Genomic DNA, 26,279 nt, shown 5'->3' with positions numbered 1-26,279 from the left:
GCATTCTCCTGTCATAGTCTTATCTGGATAATACATAACATCTTTGAACCAAACTTACTTAATATAAATCTTTATGAAATACCAAATGGATTGCAGCTCTGCTATTTTACCTCAAACTGCCTCCTTCACATCTCCTTGACAGGAGGAGTCTTTTAAACAAAGCTGTTAGTGGTACCTGCATCCTGTTCACACAAACTTACAGGAGTTTGTCATGCGCCTCATTTCTGGGAATATCTCTTTTCCAACTTTTCCTTTTTGTTAGCCTCATTTCTCTGATTCATTTTATTTTGACTTACTACATGGCATGCATCTTTGTGAGAAGACAATTTAAACCTAAGAAAGGACATAAGTTCCTGTTTTTTCCCTTATTTTTTTCTGGACACATTTGGACACTTTATGTGAAGGATCTAGTTATGAGAGCAAAGAATTTTGAATTTATGAGAGGAAATTCTCCTTTGTGAATGAGGAAAGAGTGAAGCATCCTTATGACTGGAAAATTGCTGCTAGAGGTCAGGGAGTGATATATTCACCACCCACGGGACAAGCGGTTCCCTGGGACAGGTGAGTGTGTGTGTGTGTTTGTGCCTCTGTGCATATGTGCGTGAAGGTTCACCCATCCTGTAGCCCCACGATACTGACAACCAGGATCACCTGTCCTTCCCAACAACAACCAGTGCCTTCGCCTGGTAATTCAAAAGACACCTGATGCTACTGAGAAAGAGGAAGAGACCTTCTTGAAGTCTTTTATAATGATCGTGAGAAAAGACAAGTGAGAGAAATTTCTTCTATTTCTGTCTGGTATCAGTTATTAAAAGCCACATTAAAGTAAGCTTCTACCATGTCAGATTTTCTGTTAAGGTGTGTTAGGGTATCTCCGAATAACAGGATGATATATAAAAGAGGGACAAGTTGTGAGACATTAAACCTATTCATGTCCTTCCTCTTAAGAGTTTGGCCAAGAGATATAGTTAAGAAAAATGCCCTCGTTACAACTGGCATGCCTCCCAGGTACCCCTCCTCACACACCACTCGGAGAGTGTATTGCCTCATTCTCCATCTTAGGGATGAGGAGTCTGGGTCTCAGACTAAACTTGTGTGTGTGTGTGTGTGTGTGTGTGTGTGTGTGTGTGTGTGTGTGTAAGTCAGGGGGGTGGTCTGAGTAAATGCAGGTTCTGGATTTTTCCAAAGAAAGCCCCTTTTCCATTCAACTATGAATTAAATAAACCGCCTAGGAAACATTTCAGTACAAAGAGTTTTTTTTATTGACGTTGTAAGAAACATTGTTCCTTTTCTTTGTTATAAAAAGACTAAGTGGTTGTGAAAGCAGAAGTAGAGTCCATCTGTTGGGGGCGCTGCAGCCCCGGGCTTGAGGTGGGCGTGGGGGGCATCGCACAGGCTGCAGGCTGATCCGAGGAAGGCCCGGGGCCGGCCACGTCCAAACACTATGCCTACAATACTTAAATGTATTTACACATGTTTCTTTTAAAAAAAGGGTTACACATTTTATTTTTTAAAAAATCTAAAAAAGGTGAAAACAATGAACTTGTATTTTATCTTACACGTTTGCAGGATACACAACAATAACTTGTCAGAAGAGAACATCCTCCTATGCATTCAAAACAACATGGGAAGTCAGGTTACGAGACAGCTCAGACTCTGCTACAATCGGGTCCTCTTGGCCGGTGGCAAGCACACAGCCTCAAGCCCTGATTGGGCAACACCAACTGGTCCCTCGCTTCGACGACATTAACATAAAATAAGGCACATACATCGCAAGAATCAAAACTCTGTGGCTCAAGAGTGTGAGCCAATGTGTGAAGAGCAGGGGCGGTCTGATCAGTTCTTTAGAGAAGAAAACAAAATGGATTGACAAGGAAAAACACGTTTAACATGGGTGCTAAACAAAAGTACCATGCCCGAGCCTGCATTAAAAAGCAGGCTATGACCATAGTGAGTTGGTGTTATCTCCCCAAGTGCAAGGGACAAGAGAAGTGGAGGGAAGACTGGAGGCTGGGGATGGGTCCCATCACAGGAGATTCTAAGTGTACAGAAATCCACGTCCAGACAGAACACTTGGAAATGGCCCCAAAAGATCTTCTTCACTGACTATCGCAACAGACCATCACATTCAAAAGGACACTTTCCTCTCCCACCTCTCCTCTCCTCCATTCTTCTGAGAATTTCATACTGAGAGAAACCAAATACTGAGCTGAAAGGTGAGTGGGTCTTCTGCAAATCTGAAGGCCAGAGCAAGGAAAACAAAGTATGGAAAGAAAAAGATAGGGGACAACCAGAAGAATCACCAGAAAGCAAAAGAAAAAACAAGGGCGCAAGGTGACAACCATGCTCATCTCAGTCTCCATCCATCCTTCCACGCACGGTGAAGGTGATTTGGGAAATTCGGTAACTGAGAAATGCAGGGCACATCCACGGACTCTAGTGGGGAAGGGCTCTTGGTGCAGGAGGAGGAAGACAGAAAGGCGGTTAAGCCACAAGAGCAGGCGAGCTCAGACCAGGACCTTGGGACTTTGAGTTCACCTAGAGACGAGATTCAGCGAATTGGACTGCCGATTCTGTGACCAGATCATGACCCGTTTGAAGAATACAGAAAAGGCCTCGATTTTTCCACTGAAGAGTGATAGAGACTCAACTCTACTAGCTCAGATCACTGCTTGTCTTTTGATTTGGGGCTCTGTTCCAAAGGGGATGCTTCCTTTGATTTAAAAGAAGGTGCTGCACATGGGGAACAGCGGGAGGACCTCAATACCCCTCTGCTTTCATCTAGTTGAAAGCAAACCCAACTGTCTCAGCTAAAGTCCCAAAAGTCTAAAATTCAGAGGGGAATTTTACCCCACGTGAGATTCTTGGTCCAAATAAGAGAACATAAACCTGAGAAAAATGAGCTGGTCCTAATATTCCATTATCTCATACTTTTATTTGATTTTTGTCTACTACTAATTTAAATGGCAGAAAGGAGAAAAAACACATAACGGACTCATGAATCACTTTGGATAAATCTAACTCCAAGATGAATGGGGCAGAATACAACATGTCGACTGCAGTGCTGATGTTGTATTTTCATAGTTTACATACTTTTTAAAGGTAAAATGCTGGATAGTCCACATACCCTGTGCACACATGGTATGTCTTTTATGTGTAGCAACTGTACACATGGGGAGTAGCTGCACTTTTTAAGTCTTTAAACCTTTTCATCTGAAAGTCTAGCTTAAGTCCACCTTAAGGACAAACTGCATAGAAGACTTAGCTTCTTAAACGGCTGCATAATGTAATAGAGTGTTAAGAATGTATCCACACAGCTATGAAACTGTGCCCTTAGAGTTTTTAAATACTGAAAATGTTTGAAGCAATTTATTCCAAATATCTTGGTCTATGAGCTTTTCTTTTACAACCAAATTTCATGAGTCCCCTAAAATAGGGCACTTAGAATAGAAATACTCTTTTGCTATAGTGGAATTAATATATTGTTGATAACATAGCCAGCTGTGGGATTAAGTACCTATATACTCAAAACTAGATATAATCAATTCTCAGTTACTCTGTTATCTATGAAAATGGGGCGAGAGATGGAACTAATCATATGCCAACCCACAAATATTTCCCAAATTCTATGCAATAGCTTTAATCTATAACATATCTACCTTCTTACCAGAACAGATGGAAGTAACAGTGTGTGTGGGCGTCGCCCAACACTCCTCCCTGTCTCCCCCTGGAACAGCGCTGAACACTCCTGGACAGACAGAGAGGGGAGGCAGGGTCGATAACTGAGAACTGACATATAGATGTGCCCACCTTCCTGTCCAGCACACGTATGGACAGGAAGGATTTTAACCCCCAACTGTGGGCAAAGTTGTATCTCCTCTGCACAGGAGCCCTGAATTTCCACTTGTGTGTATCTGTCTGAAGCATTCCCCAAACTGAACGGGGGTTGGGAGCTTCTCAAAAGCCTGTTACCTCGGCTACAGTACACCCACAAGAGATTCCCAAACTCACTCTCCAACTTCCGACTCCTGAGCCCAGTGTGGGAATTCAAAAACAAAAGAAACAAAACACAAAAACAAACATTGAGCATATGTAAAGGAAAATGGAAAAACGCTGGACGTGTAACCCCTTAGTCACAAGCACACCAACTTCCTAGTTCCTTGGAATAACGGAGAGACACGTCAAATCCTTTCACTTGCCCTCTCTCTGAAAAGAAAGAACGCGCACATCACCATTTACACCGGTTTACTAAAAAAAAGAAGGGGGAGGGAGGAATAGGCTTACAGTTTTCTTTTTTTTTTTAAGAGGATGTTTTGAGTGTAACAATACTGATTCAAAACTGAAATGGAAGACAGTTTCTCCCTAGAATACTTTAGGGTTTTTCAGAGTCCTTTTCCATAAAAGGAATATACTTGAAACACATCCCAGTTAGGTGAGATGAGATCGCTAAAATACATACAGAACTAAAAAAACTCAGCCAAACAAAAAAGGGTCAATTTAATCTTTTAAACTCCTAAAGTTTCAGGTCTCTTGGCAGTCGTTTTTTTCCCCTAATGCTTACTGCATAACCGCAAGGAATTTGCTTTCTTCCGCGAGGGAGGTCAGCAGAGAGCTCATGTCCCCGATTGCCATGTTGGTGGTGCTCAAAGACAGAGGCGGGAACGGAAGGGCGGCTCGCGGCGTGGTGAGTCGGGAGGAGCTATGAGAAAGGTTCTGAATAATGCTTGGGCTCAGGGCTCCTGACATCAGGCTGGCGTGGTCCCCGTCGTCTATGATAGCGTCGAAATCAATCTGCACCCCTTCCAGGTCATGGCTGTCGAGGCTGTCAACTGTGCTTGTCACCTGGTTAGCACCTGGGGAGAGTAATTCAGAGTTTTCGGCGCCGGCCCCCTGGAGCAGGCAGTTGGCTTCTGACATGGAGAAGGAACCAGTTTTCATGTCTTGCTGACCGAAGCCAACAGTTTGGTCATAGAACTGACCAGAGTAACTCTGCACATTCGAACAGAGCTGATGGGGCTGTCCTGGCATCTCCATCTTGATGCCATTCACCCTGCAGGTCTGACTCGGGTCACTAAACTGTCCTGGCTGCAGAGCGAGACCACCCCTCGGCCCAGCCTGGCGCCGGCTGCCCCCGTAGCCAACACATGGCTGGTAGCCCCTGACGGCTGCCACGTTTGGCGGCTGCACGCTGATGCTGGGAGGCCCGGGCAGGCTGCTCTCCGGCCCTTGATAGATGTGTGAGGTAGCACTAGCCTGCCCCAGCAGGTTCTGCCCGGAGCGGCCTGCCCCCTGGGTGTGTGTGCTGTCACCGAGGAGCTGCTGAGCCAGGTACCCCTGTCCTGTGGGGTCTGGGGTGGGTATGCCATTCACCGTGCTGCCGGTTGACTCATTCGGCACCACCGACAGGCCAAAATCCAGATGGCTCCCGCTCCCTTGCATGGTGATGCTTTTCAGCTTTGCCGCCTGGATCCCAGGGCCACAGGCCCCATCGAGTAAGGTGGGGGCACCAGGCTGCCTGTTGAGGCAGTTCCCATACTGCTGGGCCTTATAGGGTGGTTCATGGAAGGCATTCCCATTGGTGCCAGCTCCGCCACCGTGGCTCACTAAGTGTTCCGGGCCCCCGAAGGAGCTGGCATGCTCCCCAAGGGTCGGATACCCCCCAGCTGGGCCAGCCCCACTCCTCAATGGATTCTGTGGGTGAACACCCATGTGGCTGTACGACCCGAAGGCCCGGGCCTGCTGCCCCATGGACCGCTGGCCACATTTCAGCTTGGAGGAGGACAGGTCCGCGCTGCCGGAGCTGACTTCGTTCCACTGAATGGGCAGGTCGGATTTACTGGCATCGGGGCAGGGCTGCTCCAGGCTGCGGTACTGCTGGCTGCCGGTGTGGCTGGCGTGGCTGTCGGGCAGCCCCAGTGGGTCAAAGTCCCCGGGTCCACTCCCTAAGCCATGGGGCACTTTGCTGTCATCAGAGAAGGTGCCTGGGAAGTGCTGCTCATACCCGGCTGGGTTCTGGGAATTTAAATACTGCACCACGTCATCAGGCAGGAGGTCCTCATCGTTCAGGCTCACGTCGGCGTCCATGGTCAGGGACTCCAGGGTGACATTCTCAGTGATGCTCGGGGGACAGGGAGAGGAGTGGAAGTGGCGGGCCTGGCCCCCATCGGGCCGCGTGTAGTTCTGAAGCACGAGGTTGCGCTTTTCCAGGGATGGAGGCAACACCGGAGGGTTGAAGCTGTTAAGGCTGTTGAACCGCTGTACCCGGGGCAGAGAGAGGCTCTCCGAAACCGTCCTCACCGGGTCGCTGGCTCTTCTCACGCCGTTGCCCAGCGCATCCTGGGGCAGCAGTGGGCGCCGGCTGTAACCGTGGGCCCCGCCGTCGCTGCATCTCCGAGGAGGATGCACGGGAGGCAGGGTCCCCGCCGGCTCCCTGCCATCTCCCAACAGGGCCATCCGGGTCTTGAGGCTCATCCTCTCCATGTTGGGCAGCGGGGTGGGCGGGGGGCCGCCCGTGGCGGCAGCGTACTTGGCTTTCAGGCGGTACTGCTGGGCGGGAGTGAGGCTGAGCAGGCTGGGCAGACCGTCGCCCTGGCTGGCCTCGCTGGACCTGCGAGAGGCGTCGGTGGAGATGGGGTCGTAAGAGTCGGCCACGCTCACGTTCTGGGGTCGCCCCTCGGCCTGGGACGCCTCGCTGGACCGGCGGCTGGAGAAGCAGGGCGAGATGCCAGAGGAGCGGCGGCTGCTCAGGTAGGCGGAGCTGACGGTGCTGGTGCTGCTGTCCCTCCGGTTGAGCATGTTCAACATGGTGATGTCCACCCCAGACAGGTCGCTTCTGTTCGGGAGGAGGGGCATGGGCCCGCCCAGACTGCAGCTGGTACTGGGCTGCGTGCCTGCAGAGACAGCGTGGGAGACACGGGTTTACCTCGGGATGACAACACAGGTTCTGGGGCCCGAAACCAAACCAAACCAAACCAAACCATGACCAGTCTGGTCACGGTGACCCACCCCTGCCCTGCAATGTCGAAGGGCCAGTGATGAAGTAAGGGGGTGGGTGAGCAGGTGGCAGGCTGCAGTGGTGGATTCCCTGGCTTAAACAAAGCAGTAACAACTCCCTGGATGAGTTAAGCTCCTTCGCAGGTGTAGTGCAAGGGCAAAGTGAAGAACCACAGGGTATAGATACAGCGCTCAAGTTACAGGAAATCCAAGGGCAGAAGGCATTCTGAGGGTCTCATACCCATTCTCAGGGCTTCCTCCGACATCCTATGCAGGTGTAAGGCACCCGAGTTGCTGGGGTGGGGGAGTTCACACCTGGGCTCTGCTCCAGGTACTGAGTGTAATCTCAGAAACACAAAGCGACTAGGGGCTGACTGGCAGAAGTGGCTTCCCTTTCTCTGAATTGGGCCAACACTGGTCAAAGTGACTGTTTACCTGCTGGCTGTAGACTGTGGAAATCAGAGGCAGGGGCTAACTCTGGATGCCTCTGCAGCTAAGATTTCCTTACTCTGATCTAAGAATGATGATTTCACAAATATGAGTCACGTGCAGTTTTACTTTTCATTCCAGTATTATCTTCTTACTGTCTGCTTTTATTGGGTTGGCCAACAAAGTTCATTGGTTCCCCCCCTGCCCTATATCTATATCTATATATATATATATTTATATATCCAATAAAATATGGGTTCTCCAGAGAGGTAACACTAATATGCATAGTTCCAGCCTCATTTTACTGCTGATGGGGAAACAAGCAAACAGAAAACCCAAGGACCTGGGTCTGCACAGTGCTCTGGCTGCCTCCGAAAGAACAGAAAACCCTGAGCAGACATGAGGTCTGGCTGGCACTCACCGTTTCCTATGAGAGGAGAGACTGCAGGGGCTTTAGGGGGTAGAATGGGGTTCAGTCGTGGAAGCATTCCATTCACTTGTTTGAGCCTTTCTAGTTTGACGTGCTCCATCCATTTGGTCCCTGCTGGGTTCCTCCGGGCTTGCAAAGCGAGGGCTGTGGTTGCAGTGGAAATGGTCGAGTCCATGATTGGGGTTTCATCGATGGCACTGAGGTCGCCCACACCACCTCCATCGGTCAGAGGAAGCTCGAGCCCACTGTTGGAATAGTTGCTGATGGGGGACTGTTGGCTGCTGCATGAAGACTGACCACCAGGGCTTGGCTGAGATGTCTGTGGGGTCAAGAAGAAAAGGAAATAAATGTTACCTAGATGATCAAGGCCAGGGAGCAGACAATGAGCAATCACGCAGATCAAGGCCTGCGGGATTCTCAGTGGGTGGGATGAGAAGAACTATTTTCTAGTGAATGGAGGTGGCTTCCCTTGAGCTCAGTGATGATGGATGGGCCAGCAGGCAGATGCACCATGGAGGGCAATGGACAGCAGGGGGAGCCAGGTGTGATGTAGCAGCCATGGAATCCCTCGCCCGATGCCAACTCTGTGTCACATTTCCTCAGTTCCCACCCCACCTCCATGACTTGAGCCTTTGGGCAAATTACTTAGCCACTCTAAACCTCAGTTTCCTTATCCAGAAAATGGGGACAATTTATTTATCCTAAGGATTGTTGTGGAAATTAGGAGTGAAGCCCTGAAAGCACACACAGTTCAAAAAGACCTGGATAATAGGATAATTAGTTGGCTTGGAGATTATTAGTGGTTATTAGTATACATGCTTTAGTCCTCAGGATATATATGCCAGGAACACATGTTACCTCCCCTCCAACCAGTCCCTCTTTATGGTTCAGGGTTGGTTCCCCAAGCTCTATAATCTCTGTCCATTCCTTCTACATTTTCTTGCTTTGTAAAACTCCAAGTAGGGGGATATATGTAAAAGCAGTTGTAGGAGGGAAGACTTCAGTCACGTAGTTTCTGCCATAGACAGAAAGGAGTCTCTGGGGAAGTCACAGGCGTCTTCCAGTCCCCAGTGTGCACCTGGCCTTGCACTAGGAGAATCAAGCCAGGTTTCCCTAACCCCAGCCAAGTGGACTTGGCAAGCCAATTCTGCAACTCTTGAGAACTTAGTTTAGTCCACTAGGTTCTCAGGGAAAGACCCCTCTTCCAGGGGCCCCTCTGACCATGGGGACAGCTCATTGTGTCTACGTTTGGGAGCACTCTGGCTTGCACTGAGCGGTCCGCACAACCTGGCCCTGGCCCATCTGAAATTCCAGTGCTTTCCCGGTGGACAAACAGCTGCATCCTTTTCATAGAGATAAGAAAAGTGATGTTCAGAGAAGTTCAGTGACTGCCCAAAGTTACAAAGCGAACAGTGTGATGACCTAGACTCCTGGCCTCACTTCTGTTCCTCTATAGCACTCTCTCTGGTGTTACCTAGCAACTAGAGTCTGACAGCAGCCCGTGAGCAAGGAGAGATAACTACACACACTCTGGTACACACGGCTATGGTCTCAGGTGTAACCACAGTGCTGTCAGAAGGGGCTCTGGACACAGGTCATTTCCGTGGAACTTGTCACACTTTTCCTGAGACCACAGTACACACACCCAAGTAAATGAACACTTTCTAAGTGAGCACCACATGGTACACTAAGTGTGTCCTGGGCAACCAAGCAGAGAAAAATAAGATGCACAAATGTGATCATGAATGCATGAAGCCTGGCTTATTTTTGCTTCTGCCGAGCACTGAAGGGTCAGACCACCTGCTCCTTTGCAGAGAACTTAGATCATCCAGGGCTTTGAATGACTTTTCCTCTCAGACTGTCAAATCAGTATGTGTGTGTGTGAATCTGTGTGAATGTACACACACTTCCCTGTGGAAGAGTGCAGACTCACGTTTCCACAGGGCCTGGAAGAAGGCTCTCATGCATCTACAATTAGAAAATCCTTAAAGGACCCCGACAGTTCAATACAGGTTAGATTGCCAACAAGTATATCCAGTTCTTGCCCTAAGAAGGTGGTGCCCGTCTGGTCCAAGAATAAATTTATACTAGTCAACATGACAATTAAATGGTCTTTGAGAACATCTGCTTGGTCGGCCCCAGTGTGATTTATTATGGAATCCTAGACAAATAGAACAATGAATTTCAACATCTAACTCCACGTTTTCACATGCTGAATGTTCAAAACACATTGCTTCTATGTTGGAAACATATCTGGGCAATGTTCACTACCAAAGATATCACAAAGGACAAAGACTAAAGAAAATAAATAAAAAGCTATATGTTAAAATGAAAACAAAACAAAGAGAGCAGAGAAGCCAAAATTCCCTCACCTTATTACCCACTGTCCTTAGGAAGTGAGAACAAGACATTTAGGAGCATTACACAGAAGAGATGTTGGAGTAATCAGAAAAAAAGAAGAAAGAATTTAATTTATAGCGTGATGAACAAATCAAAGACAAGTTTTTAAAGAAAGAATATTAGAAATGTATATCTCACATGCTTCAATAACTACGTCTATGAAGATACCTACTCATTTACACGTGTGAGCACATGTACATAAAAAAGTCCCCTGTGGAAATTTGATTAATTTATTAACCTCACTGAGCCTGTTTCCACACCTGTAAAATATGGGGCCTAGTCTCAATATCCTGAAATCTCTTTCTAGCAGTTTATTTCTATATCAATATATCTATATCTCATAAAATATTTCACATCTTGGAGCATCTCAGATGTCACTGAGCAAAATCGCTGTACGTTTTTATTTCTACTAATTTTCTTTTTAAATAATGAGTGTTTGGAGAAGTGATAACTTTTCTTTCTTTCCTTCTTTTTTGCTAAGGATGTACATAAAAGGTACCAGGGACTCTGAGCTCACTGCTGCTGCTGCTGCTAAGTCGCTTCAGTCGTGTCCGACTCTGTGTGACCCCATAGACGGCAGCCCACCAGGCTCCCCCGTCCCTGGGATTCTCCAGGCAAGAACACTGGAGTGGGTTGCCATTTCCTTCTCCAATGCATGAAAGTGAAAAGTGAAAGTGAAGTCGCTCAGTCGTGTCCAACTCTTCTCGACCCCATGGACTGCAGCCTACCAGGCTCCTCTGTCCATGGGATTTTCCAGGCAAGAGTACTGGAGTGGGGTGCCACTGCCTTCTCCCTGAGCTCACAGGATGTCCTAAAAATATAAATCATTGTCTTTCAATGACATTATTTAGGAGACCATGGATTCACTTTCTTTGTTTCAGTAAACATTAAGGATAAACGGTTAAATATTTTGCATAGTTTTTATACAGGTGACTTTATTTTAGGAAACTGATAAATACTCCTCCCACAAAAGTATATAAAACACCATTTATGAACTGATTAATTTAAACGTATAGGGATCAGTTATAAAAAGCAAAGTACAGCTATCCACAGGGAAATAACGATACGATAGCTTATTTGCATGATTTTTGGCTAGACCTAATGTCACTTGCTAAGACTCTTAAGAGTTTAAAGACAAACTCAGTTAGTCACTAAAATGCAATTAAGTCATATGCGTATTAGTTCGTGCCCATACATACTGGCTACACATGACATCACTCAGGAATTCACAGGATGTCCATCTAATTCCTGGACTTTTCTAATTTTATGCAAATGATTCCTTACACTGAGTAGAAATCTGCCTGCCTGATCATTCCCATGCATGTGGAAGTCTAAGCACGTGACTCATCTAGTGTATTTCTTTCACATCCAAAGAGTGGACAGACTAGAACCCAAAACACAGAGCTGACTCCATTATACATATGCCAAATACAGATGAACTAAATCTCCTCTGCTACTCTTTTCATTTTGTCTTTGGGAAAATTTTAGCTGTTTTATTCTGGCCCATGCGTAAGGCAAAAATCACCAAGCGAAGTCTGAAAGAAGCTGCAGCAATAGCTTAATCCATGTGTCCTATTTGTCATCAAACTAAGATTTTTGTCGATGACATTTGTCAAATCCCTCCCTTGCTTTCTACCTCCTTGTTTCAGGAATCATTTTAGATATGGTCTCAAGTCTATCACTTAATCTCTAGATTGGCACAGGAGTTGTCTTTTCTAAAAATTCAGAAAAAAATTTAAAAATCCCTTTATATCTTCCCCTCTTTCTACTCCAGCACATTCCCCTGGGGCCCCATGACTCGTGTTTGGCTGTGCCAGGCCCTGGGCCCCTGCACACATTCCTTCCCCTCTCTGAGTGTTGCGCTTGGCGGCCACCTGCTCTCTGCCCCTCCCATGGCATCGCCACGTGCACCCTGTTAGCTCCCCTCTGAATGCTCGCACCCAGACTTGTCTTAGACCCCTATTACCCAAGCTTTCTTAGTCTGCCTATGCCACTGGACTGCAGACCCCTAAAGAACAGGGACCATGGCTTATTTCAGGTGGTGCTAGTAGTAAAGAAACCACCTACCAATGCAGAAGACCTAAGAGACAGGGGTTCGATCCCTGAGTCAGGAAGATCCCTTGGAGAAGGGCATGGCAACCCACTCCAGTATTCTTGCCTGGAGAATTCCTTGGACAGAGAAGCCTGGTGGGCTGCGGTCCACAGGGTCACAAAGAGTTGTACACAACTGATGTGACTCAGCACTTGTGCATGGCTTATTTCTCTTGGGGTCACCAAGGCAAAGAAGTCAGAAAACATGTTTACAGAGGGACCCAATGAATAATTCTCTATGTTAGAGGCCTCCTGAAAATGTGGATGGTGGTGTGGGTCTACCTGCCACAACTTCCAGATCGATTTAAAAAAAGCAGTTAGGAAACCCCAAACCTCTTTTCTGAGCTGGGGTAAGTAATTGAGATCAATGAGCTCTGATCTCCTTAAATCAAACAGTGGGTTCCAGTGAAGACAGGGGTGACGTGATCCTCCCTTAACTTAGCACCCTACCTGGCCCCTTTAGAGACCTGGGACAATCAAGAAGGAAAGCGAATAACATACCATGGGCTTCTCCGCCTTGACGGTTTTCACTTGGAGGCATTCTTCCCGCTTTGAGGTAGTGTTGCTGAGGTCCTTCTGCTCCCCGAGGGCTCCCTGAGTCTGCCGGCCAGGTGACCTAGACTGTGAGTGGCTGCCGGAATCTCGAGGGGGCGGGGGCCGGGGATGCACGTCCCCTCGCTGCTTCTTGGTGACATGAGCCTCTGGGCCGTGCACGGTCTTCACGTGTTTCCGGAGGGAGCTGGGGTCTGTGTAGCGCTTGGTGCAGCCGGGGATTTTGCACACATATGGTTTCTGTCAAATGCCCCAACAATGAAAGAATAGATTGTTATCAAAGTGATTGTCCCCGGCCCAACAGTCTCTTGTGGCTCTTCATTATGTTTTTAATTCTTTCAAAGCATGATCACAAGGTTTTGAGGTATTCAAAACCCTCTAAATGGTGCAGTGGTTTAATAAAGACTATTTGGACACAGTTTGGGGTCCATGGACTCTAGCTTGAACACATTACTATTTTAGAGAGTGCTCAGGGAGACCTTGGGAATACTGGGTGGCACAGTGATAAAGAATCCACCTACTAATACAGGCTATACAAGAGACATGGGTTTGATTCCTGGGTCAGGAAGATCCCCTGGAGTAGGAAATGGCAACCCACTCCAGCATTCTTGCCGAAAATTCCATGGACAGAGGAGCCTTGTGGGCTGCAATCCATGGTGTTGCAAAGAATAGTACACAACTGAGGGTATGTGTGCACGTGTGCACACACATACACACACAGGGAGAGCTTAGAACACGTGAATTGTGTTTGTGCTCCTGGAAAAATTTATTTTGTGAGTAGGAAGAAGTGTCATGGGGTCACATGGTGTCCAAGATAATTTGATGACAGTGGTGATGCTGATGGTGATGATAAGAGAAGAAGGCTTAAAAGACACCCATCCTTTCATGAGAAGAATGCTACACACCTTTGGGGAGAGCTTGTGTGAAGACATTTCTTACGAAGTCCTGTTTCCCAGACCTAAAATCACTCTTCCACCTTTTAAAATGTGCTCTTTACACATCGACATGGTAGAAAATAATAATGACAATAATAATTGCCTGGAGCTTCCCTGGTGGTCCAGTGGCTACGACTCTGTGCTCCCAGTGCAGGGGGCTCTAGCTAGAGCCCACAAGTCTGATCAAGGAACTAGAGCCCATAGGCCACAACAAAGATGGAAGATCCTGCATGCTGCAACTAAGACCCCGTGCAGACAAATACATCATAAATGAATAAATATTTTTAAAAATTGCTGTAGCCTCTCCTAGGTTAGATATCACTAAAATATGATCCTTTGGGTTGTATTACAACTGTGTGGGGGTGTTCAGGGCTCAGAATATCCAGAACCTTTCTGATCTTCAAAGTCCTAAACCCTGTTGGAGTATCCACAAATGCTCACTCATAAACCGACGAGGGCTGGTAGATGTCATTCTGGAGGTGAGTATTTCTGGGTGAGGCTCTGCTCCTGAGTACTAAGGTCTACAAATTACTTCATGCTAATTTCATTTTCTGTGTGGGTCAGTAGTCAAACCTATAGTCATCAAAAATTATACAGACCCTTGTAGTTGAATATTTACTCACATCACAGAACTGCTAGCATTATATTCATAACCAATGTCAGAATTGTGATTCTGTTTACTTCATTTGCAATATAATATATTCACGGATGCTTATATGAGTCTATATTTACATCCGTATATATCAGGAGGTGAGCTATTAGATAAACAATATTCATGAAAGACATGATTAATATAATATATCCATTGGATTAAAAAAGAGTCCCTGTCTTATAGAATGATGCTTTTCCACTAAAAGCCAAAGAACAGACTGAGTGCTGCCTAAAATTATGGCATGCCCTAATGGAATGAGGTAAAGATTCCAGAATGCTGAGAGACCTCACCGCCAAATTTGAGAAAATTTTGGGTTGAATTGATTCCCATTAACTACAAATTACTTCTTTTCAGGAGCTTGTGTGATTTGCAGCATATATATGTATAATGAAATGAGCACATCAAATCCTATGCATTAGGGACAGAAGAATGGCTCTGACGATTAGTGCTATTACCGTATAGTGTCTGACCTCGGCTCTCTGCTGGCTCACTGCACTGCTATGACAGGCAGACAGCAATGTCTGGGGCGGGGAGAGGGAGCACAAAGCCAGGCCAGCATTCCAGGTTTGAAGAACTATTCTTCCCGTAGATGTCTGCATGTGTGTATCATGGGTTAATTTGGAAATGAGGACACAGCTAGAGATGGAATGAATCTACTAATATTCATCAGCTCCTGCATTTCCAGGACCAACAAGTACCTGTGTGCCCATGTGCCCTTGTATGAGCACATAAGCATTAGCCACCTACAAAAATCTCCAAGCACACAAGGTCAGAAAAAAACACTTCACAACAAACACTAACCACATGATGTAGATTGGCCCCCAATTCTGTTCTGATTAATGACTGAAATGCAATCTAAGTGTAGGTAAAGATAAATGTTGTCAGGGTTCTAATTTACCCATGTTTCCTATCCTGGGCATTTAAATTTTGGCACCATGATTGCCTTTTTGACTCCCTAAACTGAAAGATACTTTGTGAACACTTTCATTCTACTTGACTTTGTAGAATTTATCCAAATAAAATTTTAGATAAACATTTAATGATCCCTACTAGATACAAGACTCTGTGAGCACAGTTTTATATATGACAGGATTAAATCTCAAAGAATGGAAAATATGAAAAGTGTGGATGCAAAGAAGGATATGGACAGAGGGAAACCCTTCTTTCATTGGGAAGATGGTGGACGGCATCAATCATCAAATTTCTGTATCTGGGTATGATGCCCAGCTCATGGGGTCAGGGTATGAACTACATCTGACCATGTATACATGGTGCTTACCATGATGTGATATGGGGCATATAATAAGTGCTCAATAAACAGAGCTTTGATTAAGAAAAGGTGTTGTAGTTGGGTCCTGAAAGATGAACAAGATGCTGAAGGATAAAAATGAGGGCAAGAGAATGCAAAAAAAAAAAAATGTATCCAGATTGAAGGTCCATTAGTAGGACCACTCCAGGCGGGCATGCACCTGCTGCCCATGTTATCTCAATGCATGTCGTGGGTGAGGGGGTCTGGTGCCATGCTCTGAGACACTGCCTTTCTTTCCTTAGCAGACTGCTAGTGGCTGCATAACATCTGGCTAAAGACCAGCACGGGGTACTCTTACTGCCCCCCCCACCCCCACCCCGCCGCAAGTCTATGTCAGCAGCTTTCTCGATCTCTTTTATCCTTTAATAACACTTGATGACACAAAAGCTCTGAACGATCAAGTCATATCGAATCTTCATTTCAGATTGAAGATGCATTCCATGGCATGCTGTCTGGAAGCTTGTGTTCATGTTCACCATGGGGAGAGGTCAAGGGATTGTGGAAAAGGAAGATTGGGGTTGAGCAGGTGAAAGTAGATATGGGGCTGGCCAAAAAGTTCACAAAGTATCTTACAGAAAAATATTTTCTTGGCCAATCCAACACAGGCATAAGACGTTTCAACTTTTCCTAGGAAAGATGGAGCCTCTGGAACTTTCTGGATAGGGAGATACAACCAAATCAGAGCTCAAGGAAACTGGCTTCATCTGGTTTGGGATGGAACAGGAGCTCCATGTTCTGGAGTAGGGAGCCTGGTCAGAGGCCACTGCGATGGTTCAGTGGCCCTACATGGGCAGAATAGTCACGGGGGTGAGAGGTAGATTAGCTTCCCCGAATGGCAATTGCTTCCTATTCTGTTCCACACCATCTGCCTCATCCAGAATAGCAACCTGCTTGCCAGATAACCATCTATCAATATTTGTTCAGAGAAAGGATGAAGATACAAATAAGAGGACAAATAAATGAAAGAAGACATCTGGATTTGTCCATGGTTGATTGATGATACAAATCTGGATTTCCTGGACACACTTAATTTTGATATATCTGAAACTGTCTATCATTCATAGGCAAAGCTGAGGGCTTTCTCTATTCATGGAACAGAGAAAATGATTTACGTGATTGTGAATAAAATTTTACTTATGTGTTTATGGTCAATGTTAATCATTTATTTTAGGTAAATCGCTCCATTTTGGTGAAAGATATTGTTGACCAAGATACATTTTAACCTCATGATGGATATTCAACTCTCATTCAACACTGCATTTTCTAATGCACAGAAGAATTCAAGCTCCACTATAATGCATTTCATTAAAGCAAACAGATGTGGGCATGCATTTGAAGCTCATAAAAAGATAAAAACTCAGTAAGCATGTTTATATCTATTCATTGCTGAAGTTTTTTTTTTTTTTTTAATTGCTGAAGTTCTAACATTCTCGGTGCCCAACTGGCTCCACAATAATAGGAGAGAATCTACAGGAATGTATGCCTTCTAAGTTTCTGGTCATAATTGTACCTAAGTATATGAAATATAAACAGATTAATTAAATTCTAGGTTAAGTTAATCAAATCCCCTGAAACATTTTAAATTGAGATATTTGGTTGGCCAAAAATCTGTATGGAAAGTCCATATGGAAAAACTCAAATGAACATTTTGGCCAACACAACATAATTCATATACTATGAAGAACACCCTTTTAAACGGCACAGTCCAGTGGCATTTAGCACAGTCACAATCTTGTGCAATCATTACCACTCTCATGTTCCAGAATATTTTTATCATCCCAAGAAGAAACCCTGTACCTATTTTCAGTCACCCCTATTCCTCCTCCCCCCGGCTTGTGGCAGCTACCAGTCTTTCTGTCTCTATGGATCTGCTTATTTCAGATCCCCTAAAACTTTGTACAAAACAAGTACTGCTGCTAAGTCGCTTCAGTCGTGTCTGACTCTGTACGACCCCATAGACAGCAGCCCATTAGGCTCCCCCGTCCCTGGGATTCTCCATGCAAGAACGCTGGAGTGGTTGCCATTTCCTTCTCCAATGCATGAAAGTGAAAAGTGAAAGTGAAGTCGCTCAGTCGTGTCCAACTCTTCACGACCCCATGGACTGCAGCCCACCAGGCTCTTTCGTCCATGGGATTTTCCAGGCAAGAGTACTGGAGTGGGGTGTAAACAAGTACATTGGATTACAATTTGTGGCTCAGCTGGTAAAGAATCCACCTGTGATGCAGGAGACCTGGGTTCAATCCCTGGGTTGGGAAGATCCCCTGGAGAAGGGAAGGGCTACCCACTCCAGTATTCTGGCCTGGAGAATTTCATGGACTGTATAGTCCATGAGGTTGCAGAGTCGGACACAACTGAGCGACTTTCACTTTCACCACACATCATAAAAGCATTTTTGACAAAAAAAAAAAGGAGATGCGGCATCTTGTCTAAAACATCTGCAAACAGTGGATCAATATTATAGATCCCAAAGGACTCAGGTTTCTTTATTCCACTAGAGTGTGTAAAGGTGAACTCATGTGTGTGAGTTTATGTGTGCGAGTGCTTTTGTTGAGTGTGGCGAAACCCCTTTGAGATACTTTTCCTTTGTCAGTTCAGTTGGAAGGAAACTTGTGAGGGCCATCTCTGCCACCTTCAAGCCAGTGGCCAGTGAACAGAATGTTGCACTTTTACAAATTCCCTCTTCCAGCTCTTCTCTGGAAGATCATGAAGGGCCTGGCTGGCACCTTGTGGGGTCAGATGAGAGTCACACCAAGGTCAAAATGTTCCCTCTCTCACATGATTTCAAGCAAACTGATGACCCACTCTGTGGGGCAGAACTACAGCTCATGAACAAGTTCTGGTTAGCCAGCCTATTTCCACCACAGATGTGGGAAGCCTTTGTGTTAATCTCTGAATTCATTCAAGAGAAAGTTTCACAGACAGAGGCAGAATCTGAGCTAGACCTTCAAGGAGAAGCTGGAGATCTGCAGGCAAAAGCGAGTTAAAATGTAAGCGAAGTGAATTAGAAACCATTTTCATTTATTCTTACACTTCTCTGAAATGTGTGGGGGATAAATACCTCAAACTAACAACAACACATCAGGAAACCCTTGAAGCTTTACTCAATATATTATCTTAAATAACTGACTAGAAACCATTCTGGGTTTCTGAGAATAAGCTTCCAAGACCCTTTGGAATTTAGACTGTCTGGAAATCCTATTTAGCCAAGTCAGGTTGCTCTGCAGAAGTCTTTTTTGATATAATGCATTTGAAGATACCACCTGGAGAAAGCAAATAAAAGTGGCTGTCTTAGCAGTAAGCTGTCAGCTGTCAACACCTCTCTTCTCAGTCTCTCCTTAGTGCTTACAGGGTCATCGTCCTTCAAATGCATTCGGGCTATTCCAGGCAGAGCGAGTTGGTGGAATTCCAAGTTAAATGCGACTACTGTTTGACCAGTAGGTGGCAGTACTGAACAACAGGAAACTTGTTCCCCCTTCCTCAGCTTGTCTCTCCCATCCAAGACCAGGTTTCAGCCCTTCCTCTGAGGCCCCCCAAACCTTCACCTGCAGCATTAACATCCACTCATGCTGGGAGTGGCCAGAGGAAACGACAATGGAACAGGCTCTCGTCTCCCCAGAGGATTCTCTATTTCCACCCCCTGAGCTCTGGACCCAACAGGCGTCTCCCAGAGGAGCCTTACCTCGTTGGAATGTGTCCTGTTCTGGTGCTTAGCGCGATCCGAGGCATTAGAGAAAGCCTTGTTGCATCCTTCGTGCTCACAGACGTATGGTTTCTCTCCAGTGTGAGATCTCAAGTGTGTTTTCAAGTTTTCGAGTCTCGAGTAGGCCTTTGTGCAACCTTCAAACTGAGGACGACAGGTAAATCTGGATGACCCCACACAACGACAACTTCTGCCTCTCACTTGCTCCAAGTGAATGAAAGACGGACGTTTGGAGGGTCGGCAGCTTTTCAAAACCAAGGAACAAAAGTCCACTAAACTCTGCCTTTATTGGGATTCAGATGGTGGGCTCGGGGCAATTCTAGAGAAAGCATTTTCAGTGCTAGTAAAAATCCCGGGACTTTTTTTTTTTTAATAGGCCACTCAATGTGGACAATGGGTTTCATTATCTGCTCAGGGATCTCCTTGAATTCCCACTGATTTCAGATTCAGCACAAAGTTCATTAATATGGCTTTGTGTCCCTACAAAGACACGGAATTTGATCCTGTTTGTAAAGGCCCTTTAACATGTAAAGTACCAAGGCTCAGTCCTGAGTGTGCCTGGCGGGCACCTTAGTGAAAGAAAGCTTAGCCTCCAGTTCTTAGGTCTGTACTGGGTCATGGTGACAGACTGGCGGGCAGGGGGGTGCTGGGGGCGAGGGCTGAGGAAAAACTCTAAAGCCATACAGGTTATATTTTTGAAAAGTCAACTGAAGTTTTTCAAGTTGAAACTGGCCTTTCCCTGTGCCCTCCATGGCTCTGGTGTGATAGACCCTGGTATGAGGGCAAGCCCAGTGGCCCCGTGGTCATTCCCGGTGCTAGATGGCTGGTCCCTGCTGCGACCTGCCCACCGGCTACTCTGCAGAGCTGGGCTGACTCAGTTGCTGTTAGCCAAGTGTTTCATTAAATAAAATTGAAAAAAATCAGCTCCTTGATTGGCCAGTCACATCTCCAAAGCACGTGGTCTTGAGGCCACCATGCTGTACAGGGTGGGTCTAGGACACTTCCTTCCAGTATCTCTGAGCTCAGCTGTCCGCGTTCTTTCTCTAATTCTTCCCTCCTCTCCCCTCTCCCAGCCCCGGGAGTTTATCACTCATCAGCTGGCACGGTTCTGGTTCTTGGAGTAGGAGGAAGGAGCCACGGGTGCAAGACGCCCTCTGGGTGCACATCCCGCCCCTCCCCCCACCCCGGGACTCACAGTGCATTTGTGAGGCTTCTCCCCCGTGTGCCTGCGCATGTGCACCACCAGCATATACTGGGCTTTGAAGGGTTTCTGTTCTCTGGAGCAGTCGAGCCACCGGCACACAAACTCCTTCTTCTCTCCATGGATGTGGTCATTATTTATATGCTGGGTTTTGGGGGAAAAAAAAAGAGAAATCAAATGGAAATATACAACTCTTTTCTGCAGGCAGCATAACAGAGGGCCCCAAACCCCCTAACTTAAGTCCTAAAGGCTCCACGGTACCTTTCCCATATGGCAGACGATTCTATTCTGGTTAGTACATTTCTTAAGTCAGTTTGCTGTTACCAACTGTGGAGAGACACTTTTTTTAACTAGCAGAAGTGACAGGATTTGGAAGAAGCTTGGAGTCCTGGAAAAGATACTGCAAGGGCAACGGAAGACAGGAGTTGTGAAATGGGGTGAGACACACACGTCCTCTCTGGGCCTCTGCTGTCTTTCACCTGCCAAGTTGGGGTCCAGGTGAAGTGACCACAGAGGGGACCTCCAGCTCTCACCCTCTTCAGGCCTTGTGGGCTGGGCTAGTGATGTGGCTCAAGACTGCAGGAAGGGCGTGCGCGCGCGCGCACACACACGTCTGTAACAAGAACTGGGAAAAACCAAAGCACTTTTTCAAATGGCACTTTAGTTCCAATTAGGGAGATCATTCTTTTGATAAGAATCACAGAGAAATGAACTTGACTGAAAATGAAGGCCAGGTGATCGTCAACAAAACAGTCTCTGAGGGTCTGTGCTATCCTCCTGCACAAAATAAAGGAACAAATCCCCTAGTTTCTAAGGTTCTTTCCAGCTGTAGAATTCTGTGAATTTGGTTTTAAAAATGAAGTTGAATGTCCCTGAAATTTCTCTGAATTCCGACTCAAAGTTTTAGAATCCCATTGTATATTAATAGAGTTCCTTGGATCCATACATCAAAGGTCCTACAACTGGGAGACAGGTGCAACCTACAGACACACCAGAAGACGTGGTTCTTAATTTGGATCAAACTTAGGTCTGCTCAAGTAAGATAATGTTCAGTCACGGGTGATGGGGGAAATCTGTGCCCTAGGTTGATCCTCTCGGTTTATTCTCTGGCTGCCCCATACTTTATCTGCCTTAATTCAAGGCATTTGTGAACCCTTGCCCACACATACATAGAAACACCACCAAAAAATTTGTGCAGTGACAGAAACCTCCCCTGGGTTTCCTGGGCCACGTAGCAGTGACAGGACTTTTAATTACTTTCTTGATGAGGTTCTGGGTCCTAACTGAGTGGTCTCTGGGGGCCTGGGGGTAAAACTCCATCACTCAGCCTTGCCCAGTTACTCCACTAGGCGACCGGTTGCTGTAAGGAAAAAAAAGAAAGCAGTCTGTTGTGTTGTGTTTGTAGTTTAAAACTGGATGAAGGCAGAGAAAAGCAATCACGGTATACTCTCCTAAACAGCTCTCAGAAAGCCGGAGAGACAGGAGAGAGCAGGTGACATGGCCCAGGGTGCAGGCAGACAACCAAGATCCTTTCAGAAGCTCTGCACGTGACGAAGAACCCACAGAATCACTCCGGTTCATCACGGCATCACAACCCCCTGATAGACAGTTGTGTGTTTTCTGTAAAAAGCTAACTGTCCTCAGTATGAGAGTTTCTTAAAACTGATGCTGGGAACAAGTTCACCTGTATCATTTTTCTAGATTCCATACATAAGTGGTATTATACAATAGTTTTTTTCTTTTTGACTTCACTCTGTATGGTAGGCTAGAGACACAGACGTAGAGAACACATACTGGACACCAAGGGGGACACGGGATGGGATGGATTGGGAGATTGGGACTGACATGTATACACTACTATACATGAAATAGATAACTAATGAGAGCCTAACTGTGTAGCACAGGGAACTCTACTCAGTGCTCTGTGGTGACCTAAATGAGAAGGGAATCCAAAAAAGAGGGGATGTATATATACACGTATACATATATGTATCAGATCAGATCAGATCAGTAGCTCAGTCGTGTCCGACTCTTTGCGACCCCATGAATCACAGCACGCCAGGCCTCCCTGTCCATCACCAACTCCCAGAGTTCACTCAGACTCACATCCATCGAGTCAGTGATGCCATCCAGCCATCTCATCCTCTGTCATCCCCTTCTCCTCCTGCCCCCAATCCCTCCCAGCATCAGAATCTTTTCCAACGAGTTAGCTCTTCGCATGAGGTGGCCAAAGTACTGGAGTTTCAGCTTTAGCATCATTCCTTCCAAAGAAATCCCAGGACTGATCTCCTTCAGAATGGACTGCTTGGATCTCCTTGCAGTCCAAGGGACTCTCAAGAGTCTTCTCCAACACCACAGTTCAAAAGCATCAATTCTTCAGTGCTCAGCCTTCTTCACAGTCCAACTCTCACATCCATACGTGACCACAGGAAAAACCATAGCCTTGACTAGACAAACCTTTGTTGGCAAAGTAATGTCTCTGCTTTTGAATATGCTATCTAGGTTGGTCATAACTTTCCTTCCAAGGAGTAAGCGTCTTTTAATTTCATGGCTGCAGTCACTATCTGTAGTGATTTTGGAGCCCAGAAAAATAAAGTCTGACACTGTTTCCACTGTTTCCCCATCTATTTCCCATGAAGTGGTGGGACCGGATGCCATGATCTTCATTTTCTGAATGTTGAGCTTTAGGACTTCCCTGGTGGCTCAGCTGATAAAGAATCTGCCTGCAGTGTGGGAGACCTGGGTTTGATCTCTGGGTGGGGAAGATCCCCTGGAGAAGGGAATGGCTACTCACTCCAGTATTCTGGCCTGGAGAATTCCATGGACTGTATTAGTGTCCACAGGGTTGCAAAGAGCTAGACATGACTGAGTGACTTTCATTTTCTTTTCACTTTCTTTTTTTTTATTAATTAATTATTTTACTTTTGTATTGATTTTGCCATACTTAAAGTGGCTTCCTAGGTGGCACCAATGGTAAAGAACCCACCTACCATTGCAGGAGACATAAGAGACTCAGGTTTGATCTCTGTGTTGGGAAGATCCGCTAGAGAAGGGCATGGCAACCCACTCCAGTATTCTTGCCTGGAGAATCTCATGGACAGAGAAACCTGGCAGGCTATGGTCCATAGGCTTTCACAGAGTTGGAAATGACTAAAGCAACTTAGCAAGCAAGCATACTCATAGCTGATTCATTTTGCTGTACAGAAGAGGCTAACACAACATTGTAAAGCAACTATACTACAATAATATATATTTTTTAAAGCGATACAGGGGCACATACATGGATGAAGAGAACAGATCTGTCGGCCAGGGGACAATATGCCATCTTTAAATGTCTGCTTCAAGAACATGTCTGTGGTCCTTTCACATCGCCCAAGACTGTCCCAGATATGTACAGAAGCCCAGTCATTAAGCCCACATGATACGGAGGTGTTATACAAAGTCTCCTTTCTAGGGAAAACAATTAATGGTCACACAAATCCCCTCCATAAAGACTGCTCTTGGCTCAGCTATTTTCCACGTTATTAGACATTAAGCTCCTTGGATGAAGACATGAAAGAAAAAGAAGGAAGGGTGAGAGGAAGGGAAGAAAGAAAGGAGGGAGGGAAAAGACAGGGAAAGTTAAAATTGGAATATGACCTGAGAGTTTGGGTTTAGTTAACTCCTTAGGTCAGGACCCACATCTTTTGGTTTTGTATTCTCAGCCACTGAGGGGTGGCCCTGGTACTTGGCAAGTCCTCCATAAATACCTGTTGGTTTGATTGGCTTAGGTGAGACACTGAACTTTCTCTGGAGCCAAGAATTTATATTTGATGCTTTTGCCTGACTTACTTCAACTACATTTTACCCAGTATCCATACAGTAAGATTTTAATGTAGATGCTGTATTACTTTAAAATAATATAGTATCAAGAATTCAAAAGAACTTGAATGATTGGAATGATATCCAAATGTGAACCCCATCTTGCCAGAGAGAATAAAAGAAATACTCAGTGATCACCACATTTCATCTATCCCCACATATTGACATGTATGTACTGAGTACTGCTGCACGTCAGGTCCTGTGCTGTAGACTCAGACAGACCTGAGTCTTTTCCTGAGGAAATTACAGTCTGCTGGAGGGACATGGATAATGGCTTAAATGACTTTACAATTATAGTTATGCTCAGTGTTAGGAAGGGAAATAAGAGGGCTTTAGAAAAACAATTAACAGAGGGTCCCAAATCTGTGGGGAGCACCAAAGACCAGGGTCAGCTTCTCCAGTGAGAGGCATTTAAAGTGGGACTGAAGGATGAGTGGAGACCTGGTGGGTGTGCAGATGAGGACGGGGGTGGAGAAAAAGATGGGTGGAAGCCCCTAGAGAAGGTCAGATCTTGGTGCCATCGAGGAACCGGGAGAGGAACATGTAGGTAGGAGTGGATGTGCCAGGCAGACATGGGAGCAGCCCAGCACTGCCACTGCTGGGTGTAGTAGGAGGCATGAGCTTCCAGGGGCCCAGTGGAGACCTGTGAGGTGGCCAACCGGGGCCCACCTAAAATGCAGCACTCTGGGTCAGGTGTCCAGCAGGCAGACTATGAGAGAAACCTCTGCATGGAACTCACGTGCACCCACCAGGGCGCCTGAGATGACCAACAGGGAAGGTGCCACCTGAAGCTAGTAAAGCCTCCTGTCCTCCCCATCAGGCTGGAGGAGCCAGACTCTGGGGGGAGAGGAAAGAGGTGCCCTCCTTCAGGTGGGTGAGGTGGGAGAAAAACAAAGAGCCTGCCAGCCTCCTTGAGCTGGGAGCCTGGCCGGTGTAGGGGAAGAAGGCTGTGATTGGACAGGAGGCTGTAAGTTTAAACTGGATGAGACTTTAGTAACCAAAAGTGTAGAAGCTGCTAACCAGGGAGTCGAGGGATCTGCCATTGAGCTGGGATGGGGATGCTGACAATGGGCTGATGAGAGCAGTGCCTGGAAAATGCAAACCATCTCAGATTAATACCTGGCCAAGTTGCATCAGCCTTGACCTCTGGACAATGTCTGAAAAATCCCAGTGGTGGGAATCCAGTGCCCATCAGTAACCACAATACCCGGCCTTCTCTCATCTGGAGAGGAACAGAGGAGAAGTTCCTTGGGACCGTGGAAGCAACCTCAGTTTCAAAAAGGTTAGCATCTTGGGAATTTTCCCTTTCTGCCCCATAGAGTAGATCTAAGTCCTATCTAACATGCTTTTGTGTTTTTCTGAAACTGCTTGAGTGCCAACCTGGATTGAGACCACAAGTTACTGTTCTTGGAATGAGATTCTCTGACCTTGGTTGGCAGAGACCAGGTCAGTCTTGTTTGTCTTTAAGGGTTCAAATACTGAGCACAGGACATAATCAATTACTTCAAAGAAACACAGAAATCTTTCTGTTATTTAGGTTATTTATTTACGTTTTAATTTTTATTTGATATTGGATTGATTAACAATACTGTGTTAGTTTCAGGTGTACAGCAAAGTGATTCAGTGATACATATACATGTATCTGTTCTTTTTCAAATCTTTTTCTACTTAGGTTATTACGGAATATTGAGGAGAGTTCCCTGTGCTATACACTAGGTCCCTGTGT

At 46.0% G+C, this 26,279-nt stretch overlaps 1 protein-coding gene across 6 annotated transcripts in view; it reads right to left on the bottom strand.

Moving 5' to 3' along the window:
• Positions 1-1,238: 1,238 nt before the first annotated feature.
• The window catches only part of GLI3 (GLI family zinc finger 3), a 318,180-nt gene continuing 293,139 nt past the window's right edge, over positions 1,239-26,279 (bottom strand). For all 6 annotated transcript variants that reach the window (XM_059885923.1, XM_059885922.1, XM_059885925.1 and 3 more), the window contains 5 exons: positions 20,687-20,836; positions 19,471-19,635; positions 12,845-13,135; positions 7,844-8,171; positions 1,239-6,890 (listed from right to left, as the gene is read on the bottom strand). In XM_059885923.1, the coding sequence (XP_059741906.1) occupies positions 4,558-6,890; positions 7,844-8,171; positions 12,845-13,135; positions 19,471-19,635; positions 20,687-20,836 (3,267 nt within the window). In that variant the 3' untranslated portion in view covers positions 1,239-4,557. The remainder of the gene's footprint in view (positions 6,891-7,843; positions 8,172-12,844; positions 13,136-19,470; positions 19,636-20,686; positions 20,837-26,279) is intronic.

Source organism: Bos taurus, chromosome 4, assembly GCF_002263795.3.
Source record: "Bos taurus isolate L1 Dominette 01449 registration number 42190680 breed Hereford chromosome 4, ARS-UCD2.0, whole genome shotgun sequence".
Classification (NCBI taxonomy): Eukaryota; Metazoa; Chordata; class Mammalia; order Artiodactyla; family Bovidae; genus Bos; species Bos taurus.
This window is presented reverse-complemented; position numbering and strand designations above follow the sequence as displayed.